This window comes from Myxine glutinosa, chromosome 11, assembly GCF_964187855.1.
Source record: "Myxine glutinosa chromosome 11, kmMyxGlut1.1, whole genome shotgun sequence".
NCBI classification, from domain to species: Eukaryota; Metazoa; Chordata; class Myxini; order Myxiniformes; family Myxinidae; genus Myxine; species Myxine glutinosa.
Genome location: NC_136271.1, coordinates 83,162,289 through 83,176,834, shown reverse-complemented (window position 1 = coordinate 83,176,834; position 14,546 = coordinate 83,162,289). Strand labels below are relative to the sequence as shown.

At 42.3% G+C, this 14,546-nt stretch overlaps 1 protein-coding gene across 1 annotated transcript in view; it reads right to left on the bottom strand.

Annotated features, from left to right (window-relative positions):
• Positions 1-14,546, bottom strand: part of CSMD3 (CUB and Sushi multiple domains 3) — a 1,283,181-nt gene that overhangs the window by 502,545 nt on the left and 766,090 nt on the right. The window contains 5 exon segments of the mRNA XM_068130918.2: positions 6,450-6,638; positions 8,633-8,820; positions 10,946-11,084; positions 11,448-11,642; positions 13,798-14,124. Of these exon segments, the coding sequence (XP_067987019.2) occupies positions 6,450-6,638; positions 8,633-8,820; positions 10,946-11,084; positions 11,448-11,642; positions 13,798-14,124 (1,038 nt within the window).

Genomic DNA, 14,546 nt, shown 5'->3' with positions numbered 1-14,546 from the left:
CAGAATGAAACTTGGGTTTAAAGACCAGTCATCCTGCTACAAGTCCAGGTACAGAATCAAACTCGTGCTGAAAGACCAGTCATCCTGCTACAAGACCATGTACAGAACGAAACTCATGCTTAAAGACCAGTCACCTTGCTGCAAGACCATGTACAGAACGAAACTCATGCTTAAAGACCAGTCACCTTGCTACAAGACCATGTGCAGAATGAAACTCGGGTTTAAAGACCAGTCATCCTGCTAGAAGACCATGTGCAGAATGAAACTCATGCTTAAAGACCAGTCATCCTGCTCCAAGACCATGTACAGAATGAAACTCATGCTTAAAGACCAGTCACCTTGCTACAAGACCATGTGCAGAATGAAACTCGGGTTTAAAGACGAGTCATCATGCTAGAAGACTATGTGCAGAATGAAACTCATGCTTAAAGACCAGTCATCCTGATCCAAGACCATGTACAGAACGAAACACATGCTTAAAGACCAGTCACCTTGCTGCAAGACCATGTACAGAACGAAACTCATGCTTAAAGACCAGTCACCTTGCTACAAGACCATGTGCAGAATGAAACTCGGGTTTAAAGACGAGTCATCCTGATCCAAGACCATGTACAGAATGAAACTCATGCTTAAAGACCAGTCACCTTGCTACAAGACCATGTACAGAATGAAACTCGTGCTTAAAGACCAGTCACCATGCTACAAGACCATGTGCAGAATGAAACTCCGGGTTTTTAGACCAGTCATCCTGCTCCAAGACCATGTACAGAATGAAACTCGTGCTTAAAGACCAGTCACCTTGCTACAAGACCATGTGCAGAATGAAACTCGGGTTTAAAGACCAGTCATCCTGCTACAAGACCATGTACAGAATGAAACTCGGGTTTAAAGACCAGTCATCCTGCTACAAGACCATGTGCAGAATGAAACTCGGGTTTAAAGACTAGTCATCCTGCTACAAGACCATGTACAGAATGAAACTCGGGTTTAAAGACTAGTCATCCTGCTACAAGACCATGTGCAGAATGAAACTCTGGTTTAAAGACTAGTCATCCTGCTACAAGACCATGTACAGAATGAAACTCCGGTTTAAAGACTCGTCATCCTGCTACAAGACCATGTACAGAATGAAACTCCGGTTTAAAGACTAGTCATCCTGCTACAAGACCATGTACAGAATGAAACTCCGGTTTAAAGACTAGTCATCCTGCTACAAGACCATGTACAGAATGAAACTCTGGTTTAAAGACTAGTCATCCTGCTACAAGACCATGTGCAGAATGAAACTCGGGTTTAAAGACCAGTCATCCTGCTACAAGACCATGTGCAGAATGAAACTCGGGTTTAAAGACCAGTCATCCTGCTATAAGACCATGTGCAGAATGAAAATCTGGTTTAAAGACTAGTCATCCTGCTACAAGACCATGTGCAGAATGAAACTCCGGTTTAAAGACCAGTCATCCTGCTACATGACCATGTGCAGAATGAAACTCTGGTTTAAAGACTAGTCATCCTGCTACAAGACCATGTACAGAATGAAACTCCGGTTTAAAGACTAGTCATCCTGCTACAAGACCATGTGCAGAATGAAACTCGGGTTTAAAGACCAGTCATCCTGCTACAAGACCATGTACAGAATGAAACTCGGGTTTAAAGACCAGTCATCCTGCTACAAGACCATGTGCAGAATGAAACTCGGGTTTAAAGACCAGTCACCTTGCTACAAGATCATGTACAGAATGAAACTCGGGTTTAAAGACTAGTCATCCTGCTACAAGACCATGTGCAGAATGAAACTCGGGTTTAAAGACCAGTCATCCTGCTACAAGACCATGTGCAGAATGAAACTCGGGTTTAAAGACCAGTCATCCTGCTACAAGACCATGTGCAGAATGAAACTCGGGTTTAAAGACTAGTCATCCTGATCCAAGACCATGTACAGAACGAAACACATGCTTAAAGACCAGTCACCTTGCTGCAAGACCATGTACAGAACGAAACTCATGCTTAAAGACCAGTCACCTTGCTACAAGACCATGTGCAGAATGAAACTCGGGTTTAAAGACGAGTCATCCTGATCCAAGACCATGTACAGAATGAAACTCATGCTTAAAGACCAGTCACCTTGCTACAAGACCATGTACAGAATGAAACTCGTGCTTAAAGACCAGTCACCATGCTACAAGACCATGTGCAGAATGAAACTCCGGGTTTTTAGACCAGTCATCCTGCTCCAAGACCATGTACAGAATGAAACTCGTGCTTAAAGACCAGTCACCTTGCTACAAGACCATGTGCAGAATGAAACTCGGGTTTAAAGACCAGTCATCCTGCTACAAGACCATGTACAGAATGAAACTCGGGTTTAAAGACCAGTCATCCTGCTACAAGACCATGTGCAGAATGAAACTCGGGTTTAAAGACTAGTCATCCTGCTACAAGACCATGTACAGAATGAAACTCGGGTTTAAAGACTAGTCATCCTGCTACAAGACCATGTGCAGAATGAAACTCTGGTTTAAAGACTAGTCATCCTGCTACAAGACCATGTACAGAATGAAACTCCGGTTTAAAGACTCGTCATCCTGCTACAAGACCATGTACAGAATGAAACTCCGGTTTAAAGACTAGTCATCCTGCTACAAGACCATGTACAGAATGAAACTCCGGTTTAAAGACTAGTCATCCTGCTACAAGACCATGTACAGAATGAAACTCTGGTTTAAAGACTAGTCATCCTGCTACAAGACCATGTGCAGAATGAAACTCGGGTTTAAAGACCAGTCATCCTGCTACAAGACCATGTGCAGAATGAAACTCGGGTTTAAAGACCAGTCATCCTGCTATAAGACCATGTGCAGAATGAAAATCTGGTTTAAAGACTAGTCATCCTGCTACAAGACCATGTGCAGAATGAAACTCCGGTTTAAAGACCAGTCATCCTGCTACATGACCATGTGCAGAATGAAACTCTGGTTTAAAGACTAGTCATCCTGCTACAAGACCATGTACAGAATGAAACTCCGGTTTAAAGACTAGTCATCCTGCTACAAGACCATGTGCAGAATGAAACTCGGGTTTAAAGACCAGTCATCCTGCTACAAGACCATGTACAGAATGAAACTCGGGTTTAAAGACCAGTCATCCTGCTACAAGACCATGTGCAGAATGAAACTCGGGTTTAAAGACCAGTCACCTTGCTACAAGATCATGTACAGAATGAAACTCGGGTTTAAAGAGTAGTCATCCTGCTACAAGACCATGTGCAGAATGAAACTCGGGTTTAAAGACCAGTCATCCTGCTACAAGACCATGTGCAGAATGAAACTCGGGTTTAAAGACCAGTCATCCTGCTACAAGACCATGTGCAGAATGAAACTCGGGTTTAAAGACTAGTCATCCTGCTACAAGACCATGTACAGAATGAAACTCCGGTTTAAAGACTAGTCATCCTGCTACAAGACCATGTGCAGAATGAAACTCGGGTTTAAAGACCAGTCATCCTGCTACAAGACCATGTGCAGAATGAAACTCGGGTTTAAAGACCAGTCATCCTGCTACAAGACCATGTGCAGAATGAAACTCTGGTTTAAAGACTAGTCATCCTGCTACAAGACCATGTACAGAATGAAACTCATGCTTAAAGACCAGTCACCTTGCTACAAGACCATGTGCAGAATGAAACTCCGGTTTAAAGCCCAGTCATCCTGCTACAAGACCATGTGCAGAATGAAACTCCGGTTTAAAGCCCAGTCATCCTGCTACAAGACCATGTGCAGAATGAAACTCCGGTTTAAAGACCAGTCATCCTGCTACATGACCATGTGCAGAATGAAACTCTGGTTTAAAGACTAGTCATCCTGCTACAAGACCATGTACAGAATGAAACTCATGCTTAAAGACTAGTCATCCTGCTACATGACCATGTGCAGAATGAAACTCTGGTTTAAAGACTAGTCATCCTGCTACAAGACCATGTACAGAATGAAACTCATGCTTAAAGACTAGTCATCCTGCTACATGACCATGTGCAGAATGAAACTCTGGTTTAAAGACTAGTCATCCTGCTACAAGACCATGTACAGATGAAACTCATGCTTAAAGACCAGTCACCTTGCTACAAGACCATGTGCAGAATGAAACTCGTGGGACAAGATTGATCAACAACGCAAACACTAAGCGAGTCAAAGACCTCATTTTAACTCAATAAAAGTGTCCAAAGCTGTGTATCAAATGGTCATTGAGAATGCAATGAAAAGTAAAGCATCTTATTTATAAAATAATAATCGTCCGAAAAGGTCTGTCACTCTGCTCGCACCTGTTTAAGGAAAAGGTCAAGCTGAACACAAGATGATTTGTATATTATCTCTATTTACTGGTATGTCTCATAGGCTAAAGCAAAATAATAACACTCATGGAGTCGACCAATCAATTCGAATTAGAAATTAGAATCAGAATATTAGAAATAAAATGTCAAAAATCCAGCAAGCTTCAGGGAAAACATTTTACATCTGCTGAAGAGGTTAGACAGCCGTGTCCACCGTGGTGAGGACACCTCAAAAGGAAGGCTTCTGTGCGGGGGTAAAACATTGGTAACATCGCTGGACCGACTTGCATCGAAAAGGAAGCTCAGATCATGTAGAATAAGGGGATATTGATTTTAAAAAAGAACTTAGCAATGGTATTATATGTGAGTGGGGTGACAGAACCTTTGGAATACGCCTCACGTACATCCTAGCTAAGATGCAAACAAATGTCCAGGTCAAATGTGAAGAAACCTCATATAAGTAAAGAAGTCGATGTAATTGAGAAAGATCGTCAAATCAGAGGGTTACCACCTTCAAGCAAGAATTTTAATGCATAAGCGAGGCAATAAAACAGGTTAAAGGGAATAGGTTTCTCTCTCTTTTCCACTTCCACGTTTAGCCATGCTCCATCGTCACACTTTCAAAAGTTGCACCGACACAATTTAAAAAACAAACTTTCATGGCATAGATGCACATTCAAACACAATGCAAACAAAACAACAACAATTCCTTGGTTCAGTCAAGAAAGTGACATAGCAGATTTGACGGATGTTGGGCCAGCACACTTTCTTTGAGAACAAACGTTACGCCTCGGTCCCCCGCCGGTGAAGTGATGTGAGTTCACAAAGTGGAAGACGCAAGGCGGCCATCTTGGATTTTGACGTGGCGACCTAATTTTCAATAGCGTTCTCCCTTATGCATAGATACACCCACACACCAGATTAGAAGTTAGTAGTTCGTTTATTTTTCAAGATATTTCGCTCACAAGGTTCAGACATATATATGGTGACGGCCATCTTGGATTTTGACGTGGCGACCCAATTTTCAATAGCATTCTTCCTTATGCCTAGGTACACACACACACCAGATTAGAAGTTGGTACTTCGCTTATTTTTCAAGATATTCCGCTCACAAGGTTCAGACATACATGGCGTCAGAGATACATGGCGGCAGCCATCTTGGATGTTGACGTGGGTTGCACCCACACACCAAATTAGAATTCGGTCCTTCGTTTACGCATGCACGCACGCACGCATGGACGGACGCACGCACGCACGCACACACGGACGGAGGGGAAAACCATAGTCCCCCTTTCGCTCCGCGGTGCGACGGGGGACAACAAAGGAGACTTTGGGCCACCTGTGTCTCTTGTGATATTTTCTTTATCCCAAATTTTGTGCATTACAAACTTTTGAAACAAAGTCAAATCTCATGGAGGAGCAAATAAAGAAAGGAAATCCTTTCATTGCTGTAAACTCGAAAGAAGTCTTTTCAAATTGACGACGATGACCGGTGTGAGAGGTGAGTCATGCTCAAGTCCCTCATTTTGCCATTATTGCCTCTCTGGGGCTAGCAGCAATATCAAAGCACAGCCAAAGAGCATGCACCACTTCAGGATATTGCTAGTGAGGAATCATCTGCCAAGGCAACAACTCCCAAGGTGGAGAGGTGAGTAGGATAGAATAAGCGGCAGTTAGAGAAAATAAGCTGTTTCTTATGAAGCGAGGGTGTGCAACACTAAGCTATGCCGAAACACTATCACACTTTCTAATAAAGAAATGCCCATTGTGCCCCTTGAGAAATCACTACTTGCCGTACATTTGTGTTTCATATCAAATGCATTGTTGCAAGCCATTTTCTGGTACTTTGAAATGTTTTCTTTATTTCTCATCAAAAGGAGAGATGAGAAAGAGAAAGATAGAGATACAGAGGTAGAGAGGGTGTGTGTGTGTGTGTGAGTGAGAGTGAGAGTGAGAGTGAGAGTGAGAGTGAGAGAGAGAGAGAGAAAGAGAGACAAATTTTTTTCTAATAAATAAATATGATATATACGTATATATATAAATAGGAAAACACACGCACACAAATACACACACACACACACACACACGAGAAAAAGGTTTAACTCTATTGCGAAGGTCCTACCATCACACTTGGGAAGAGTATGGCTCCACCGACGGTTGTTATCACAGTGAATGGGATTATCGTGGCTCAGCACATAACCCTGGCGACATCCAAATGACACTGATGCACCGATGAAAAAGTCTCGACCATGTCGCTGCCCATTCATGGGGATTCCAGGGTCTAAGCAGGAGCGGGGATCCACGGGAATGCCTGCATGAGAACACCATGGGCTGGAATAAGAGTCAATGTTTTTGTTTATTTGTTTTAATTATTTTTATTTTTTGAACAGATCTCATGTAGCAGTTGGAAGTTTAACATTCCTCAACTTTCACGATGCGGTTGTACACCAGGAATGATCTTGGTGAGTATGGATTGTCATCCTTGAACATGAGCAACTAAGGAATATTCGAATTTGGATAGGGCACCATGTAAGAGGCAAACTCTTTCCAAAATATATCAAGGACTAATTATAGTTTACAAGCAAATTCAAGGAAAAAATACAGTGGACGCTTTAAACAAAACACATTTTAAAAAGGCATGTTCCACAACGCAACACCCTTTGCTGACAGGGCACCAGAAGAACCATTTTAAACTATGAACTCGAAAGAAGCCTCTTCAAATTAATAAAGAAGCTTCAATCTTGGTAATCAATCATTGTATAAACCAGCAACGGTACCCGCCCTATGGGCGGGGCTTCAATTGGGAGGCTCAAATGAAAAGGCAAAATATCGGAAATTGAAGGCTTTTTTATTTTAAACGATTTCTATAAACATCCGTTGAATCATATCAGATGCAAATCATCAAAATCTAAACAGTACATGGCGCCCATTTTGAAAAAAGATTGAATTCTGTAAAACGGAAGCGGCCGCTGCACGTCTTTCTCAGTCGCACGTTTATGTGTGAAGAGTGCGCGCCGAATCTGTAACACGGAAGCGGCCGCTACACCTGTTTCTCAGTCGCTTTGCACACGCTGCCGTGTTACTTCGGAGCCGCACGTTTATATAGGAAGAGTTCGTCAGGCGTCGATCTACTCTCTCCTGGTACATAGAATTTCAACAAAAGCCACATCACAGTTCATATCGGTAAATATTATTCCATCGTATTTGGAAAAACTGGAAAATTGGAAAACTTGGAAAAATTGGATAAACAATATGGCCTATTTTACTCCAGGGGGTCCCAGGAATACCCACCCAAAATATCTTTGCAATTGGTTTAGCCGTTTTTGCGGTACCTTCGAATGGAATGACGGACGGACATTTGGTGAATTATAGTAAGATATATCTATCTATAATTCCATTAATCTCTGTGTGTATGTGTGTATGTGTGTATGTTTGTCTGTGACCGCTGTTTCTCGACAACTACCGGTCCGATATACTTTAAACTTGCCAGGTATATTGCTGGGGACCCGAGGATGTGCCTTTTCAAGGTTTCATATTAATCGGAGAAGTAGTTACCGAGCTATGGCGATTTCTTTACCAAACACTGCAAGCCGTTCGCTTTGGACCAAACCATTGCATGTAAATAGAGGGGGGGGGTTCTGTGGTCGTTGCGAATGGACCAAACCATTCATGTAAATAGAGGGGGGGGGGGGTTCTGTGGTCGTTACTGCCACGTGGTTTCAAAGTTTTTTTTTGTTGTTGTTGTTTGCACGCATGTTTTTTTGCACCCACGTACGGGCACGCCCTAGGATGTTTACACACACACACCCCTACAGAAATTTTTTTTTTTTTTTTTTTTTGGCAAGGAACGGGCACCCACGTACGGGCACGTCCTAGCTTATATATAGTACGGGCATGCCCTAGTATTTTAAATTCCATCAAATTGCGAGTACCCTTGATGGCAGGAAAAACTACCAAACTCACAAAGTAATAGTTAGTCATAACTGATGCATGTATGAAACATGTGATTAGACAATGCGATTCTCATGAGAGGTTTTAGACTCCCTATTCATTGATCTTTTTCTCGGTGCAGGTCGCATAGTTGGCAGTGAAAGACCATGGGGTCTGCCACTGCCCTTGATAAATTTATACCTGTCAGTAGTGACACCAGCTGATTGGACGACATCAGGCTGTCTATTCCACATGTGGGATACACTGATGTTCTGTTTTGAGCGAGATAGTCACCGTGGAAATTGTGTAACTATGATGTAAGCAAGATTAACAAACATTATTTTCATATTGTCATGAATCCGTTTTAAAACTCACTTTCATGGAGCAGATGAAAGCCGAGGCTAGAGCGACTGTTGTCAGAGGAAAAGTGCAAATACAACGCATTTCCACTGGAGACCACAAAGCGCGGTACTTGTGTGCCGTGGTACGAGCCAAGGAGAGGTGCGGCAGCAGAGCGACCATCTCGGACTTCCAGGACATCGTAGTTGACTTCAGTACGGAACCTGCATGATATTTAGGAGTGGTGTAACTGTAGCTCTATAGATAGAGCGATCTATAATCTCCTGAAATTAACCTTTCATTCAAACCAGTCTGGAATTGAATCTCGGCCCAGCTATAAACTGTCACTGTGGTGTTTCGTATGCATGGCATCAATGTGTGCACCATCTGTCAGAAGGACATTAAGTGGGAGGACTCGCCTGTCACTACTGATAGTTATTGGCAGATAAAGATCCTCTGGTGTTTTCATAAAGAGTAGGTAAGTTTTCGCCAGCACCCTCAACAAATTACAAATTATTGTCCAAATCACCTTAAGTCGAATGTCAAGCCTGGTTCGTGGAAGACTTGGGCCAAAAACGTTCTCAACACAAAAGGTGATACTATTTGAAGCCATTAATGTAGGAGTAGTAGTATTATTAGTGGTAAGAATATTAGTAGTAGAAAACTGAGCTCAGTGAATGAAATAACAACATCCTGATGAAATTGAGAACAAGTAAGATTTTAAAATATTATAACGAGAACAAATAATGCTATTCATAAGAAAAAAAATGCAATTCCCCTAAATCCTTATAGCAAGTAATTGACAGTCAATAAAATGGCAGCAAGGGATCAGTAAAGCGCAACAGTAGAACCATTTAGGTGAAGAAGCGATGAAGTTTACACTGGAGCAAAGGTCTTCACGAAATAAAAAATAATTAAATAACAATCCTGCCAGGCCAGCTCGTGAAGGACTTGGACAACAACCTTCTCCAGCCGACCCCACAATGAGGCAGAAAGGGTTTGGAGCCATTAAAGAAGATAACAGTTCGTATTACAGATGCTTGGAAAGGAAGAAGGTGGGTGGGGTTTTATTTGGTGGGGGACTAAGTTGGGGTGAACACAACATAGAGCCAGTCGTGATGGAAGTTGGGAGGGGGGCGGGATGTTGAGAACAAGCTGAATTGGTGGTGAGTGTCAACATCTTCAGGAAATGGAAGAATAAACACGAGTTGCACATTAAAGATAAAAAGGGGGACAAAGGAGAGGAAGTTAGCAGTGGACCAATATTTGGCAAAGGTAAAAAGGTATGGGTTTCTGGAGGAGCATACACTACAGGAGAGGCTGAGTTGGGACAAATGGCTGAGACTTGCATTGCTCGTATAATAGATGTTGACTAAAAATTAAGTTATCTCGACAATGGCTGTAGTGAGATTACCAATGAAAGGGGCGGATCCATGAATTTCAAGACGGGAGGGAGAGGATCAAGAAGGGGGTGGGGGGGGGGGGGCGGCGGGGAGTGGCGTGCACCAAACGGGGGTGGGGTGAGTGCCTCCCACAGAAACTTTTTGAAAAATTGATTGCCGGAAACGGCATTTCCTGCATTCTTGGAAGTTTCTGCAGTTCTTTGCATTCTTCCCTGGCCCAACAGTTCAGCAGATTCGCGATGCCTAATGGGCCAAAATGGCGAACTGGTGAGCCGACTTGCCCAGCCGTTCCTTCGTTAAAACAAGAATGACAGCACTGTGTTCACAACCCGTGACAAAATCTAGTAACGGGCCAATTGGGGAACACACATTTAATGCGCTATTAAAAAATTACCTCGACACTTCTTATCATGATTGTATCATGCAAACACACGCTTAATTGGCTCACACATGAAGAGAAATTTGAATGGTGTGCACCACTCTTTATCTGGAACTGAACTGCATCAAACATCATAGCATATAATTTATCAACAAAAATCCGAAGGTGGGGAGAGGGGGCACACCCCTTGCACCCCCTGGATCTGCCTATGAATATGACCTTAACATCGCTTCAGCTTTGTGAAGAATTGTGTATTAAATCAGCATTAGCTTCCTTTGTCCCTGTTCCCTGGTGATGTCCCTGCTCTCCGCTGTTGTACTTGTGTGCTTCACTCTCTCTCTCCGTCTTGTCTCCCGCTCCCTTTATTGTATGTTCTGTGTGTCGGTTTCTTTTTTATTTATTTATTATTATGAATGTTAGGTCTTACACGAGCCTCGATCTTGTATACTAAAAAAAACACGAAAAAAGAAACTTTTCATTCGTGCTATTTCATGGAGAGACAATGCAAAATACAATTCCAAACATGAAGACAGACACAGGAACCCAGTGGAGAAAGACACAATAAACCTGTGGAACGTCATCTTGATGGCGTGACCCGGCTCTCCTTCAATGACCCATTCACAGGTAAGGGAATTTTTGTAAAATCCAGGCCATCCAGGTGAGAGCACATTGCCAGCAGGGGCAGTGAGGTGGCCACCACAAGGAGCTATGAACAGAAACAATTTACATCATATTATGAATGACCAATTAAACACGGTGAACACTCAATTGGAAAATGAATTAATTTGGCACAAAAATGCTCTCTTAAAGAGAGCTCGTAATATGATTGAAAGGTGTGATTAAGAATGCTTCACCGACGTGGAGCTTTTTATGTGACAGTCCTCCTCCTGGAATATAAATTTTACTACTCTCTCATAATTAAAACCAATAGTTTTGCAAATGGGATTAGTTAAGCGATGTTATAATATGTATAGAAAAATGAAAAATGCAATTTCTCAACAAAATAACAACCGAGATAGATAAATAAAAAAGGAGCATGGAATTTATTGTGTGAATCATTGGTGGGTACCTTCGCATTTTGGGACCTGTCCATTCCAAACGACATTCCCAGCCTGCAAGACGCAGGTGATGGCATCAAAGCCCTGTGTTTTTGCAAAGCCTTCCTCACAGGCAAAGGACACAATGCTTCCCAGGCGGAATGTCTCCCCAAAACGCTTTCCATTGAGGGGACGTCCGGGGTCGTAGCACTCATCACGACCAAAGGCTGCGGGAAGGATTCAGGGTGGCGAGCGGAGCAATGAAGTAAACATAACGAGAGTGTGCATCGATTCGTCCGGCTCAAATTGTCACTACAAGGCTGCAGACTTTGTCCAAGTCTCATACATCCCCCCATTGGGACGGGTATTAACTGGTGGTCTGAGAACACAAAACATTGTCTGCCAGGCATGGTCCACCATGTTCTTATGGCTGCTCTGTGCATACGTTAACAGTGGGTGACACGAGGTGGCATGCATCCATCGGGACCGACAAACGGAACAAATAAATTGGCAAACATCCACATAGTACCATTCCTCCTCATTGTCCTACACATCGGTATCTATATAATGTGATATGCATCAATTAGTGAGCCCCTTCTTTTGCCCACGGTGGTAAAAAACAAAATTTCATTTCATAACTTTTTTTTCAAAAAATGTTTTCCAAAAAAAAAAAAAAAATTGAAAAGTTTCCAAATTTTTTTTTCAAAAAATTTTTCCCCCAAAAGTTGCAAACATTTTTTTTCAAAATTTTCAAACATTTTTTCATAAAATGGCCTTTATTCACCGAAACATGATGTTTTGGGAAGGGCGGCAAATATGGTACCAAGGGTCCTCATGTGTACCCAATTTCTTCTGCAAATATACCTGCGTGGCAGGCGTCTCAGCTAGAGCTTACATCTGTCATCCATTTTCTCTTATTATAATCTGGACACAATGGGTACAGAGCTGTGGTTTTGTCACAATAGGCTCGTTTCCAATACCAAGCTGGTTATTGGATGTGGAAACACAACAGAAAATGGGACATGACATAATTACACATGTCGCCTCTGCTTGGGAGTCCAAACATCCTGCTCAGAGATAACATAGTGGAAGATGGGCAAAGGTTAAAATCCTAATGCCAATCCCATTAAACAAAACTATGAAAAATGCTCTTTTCCTGTGATGTTCAGTGCTACACTAGTTGTTTTTTCATATTGATTTTAAGACATGAAGGAAGAGGGATATGATAGAGTGAGAACGTGGGAGGATTTAATAATGCCTTTGAGATGGTTTCCCAAGAAAATTACCATTCTGAAATTCCAAATCTCATATAATCTTATTATAGAGGTGACAGGGAAAGCTGTTAGGATCTTTTGTCAAACAGAACCAATGAATAGAGAGTTCTGCAAGCAAACTGCTGATGGTTTGAGTTTGGTGCGGCAGAAATGTAAGCACATGGGAGGACATGGACACAGGAAAGAGGAGCTCATGCGATCAAACACTGTGCAAAGACCGAACAATATGTTGGGATGATCAATAGACGGTTGCGTGGAACGTGTCACCATCTTAAGGAAATGGAAGAATGAATGTGATTGGACAGATATGCAGAAGCAGTTGCACTCCAAGAGGAAAAGTTGGGACAAAGGTGCAGAGGTAAGCAATGGAGCAAGATTTGGGAAAGGTAATGAGGTATGAGTTGCTGTAAGAGCATAAGCTACAGGAGGGGCTGAGTTGGGACAAATGGCTGAGATTTACAATATTCGTAAAAAAGATTTTGATGACAAATGAAGTTATCACGAAAATGGTCACAGTGAGATTACACCGCATCAGCTTTGCAAAAAATTGCGAATAAAATCAGCACAATATTCCTTTACAGTTTACATCAAATCGATCATTGCAGCAAAGGGGCTTGAAGTTATTAATCTACATTTTTTAACCCAAGATGTAATGTGCTGTGTGTATGTGTAACATCATGTGGGACACAAATAGTTATCGACATGGACAGATTCACAATCGCATGAATCGATCGGTTCATTTGCTTTGGGATATTTGTAGAAGCAATAAACAAAAGGCAAGTTGGCATTAAACTACAAAGAACAGCAAAAAAAAACTTGTATTTAAGAAATTAGTCAACTGGGGGCTCTTCCATGAGGCGTTAATCATGGAAAAAGATGCATATTGGATGCTTCAGTGAGAATGATTATGACAGAACTGATCAGTGACACTTGGATTTAACAGGTGAATAAATCAGTCCCATGTATAGGCAGTCACGTCTTCCTCTTTCAAGACTAGCTATTGCATGAAAAATAAATGGCTGATCACTAAATTGAGGGATGAGTACGAATGCACATTCATCATGATGTGAAGGGAAAAGTTTGAGGATCGAAGGTTGGTTTTCCTTACTGCTGTAAGTGATGTTGAACCCTCGCCGCGGAACAGACTGGTCCGACTGGAACTCGAGGCGTAGGACGTTCCCAGGACTAGCGAGGTGCACGGCTGTTTGGGGACCCGTAAAAGTCGCCAACACGGGAGTGTCTGCTCGTTCACCGCTCTTCACCGTCAGAAAGTCGAACTGGAGCTCCACATCAAAATCACGTAGCAAGAGATGGACACGCTTGTCTGGCGGAGCCACGATCAGCCACACACAGTTCACGTTGTCCCCGTAATCCTCAGGATAATTGGGGGATAATATTACCCCGCTGGGGGCAGTGAAGTTTAGAAAGCAAGGGACTGGGGGCAAGAGAGATGTATGGAGAATTTGGGGAAGGAACAAAAAAATAAGGATAGCGTGTGGAACACAGAGGATAAAGAGCAACAATACTGGCGTAAGTGATGTTGTTTTACACCACCAAGTTTAGCTATAAAACGTCCACAACATTTTGAGATGACATGCTATGTATCGTTTTTGACCCTATCACTCAATGGTAAATAATCATCGTATCTGGATCCTGATCCAGATCTTCACCAAAATCGAATCAATTCTTCCTTGTTACAAACCCAACCTGTCCAGTAAGTTTCGGCCGAATCCATCCACACCTTTTTGAAATATCGTCCGATATATTGTTGTTTCCCTGTCCCTCAATGGTGAAGAATCACTTAAAATAAATTAATAATTCTAGTATCCGGATCGGGGTTCGGGTTTTCACTAAAGT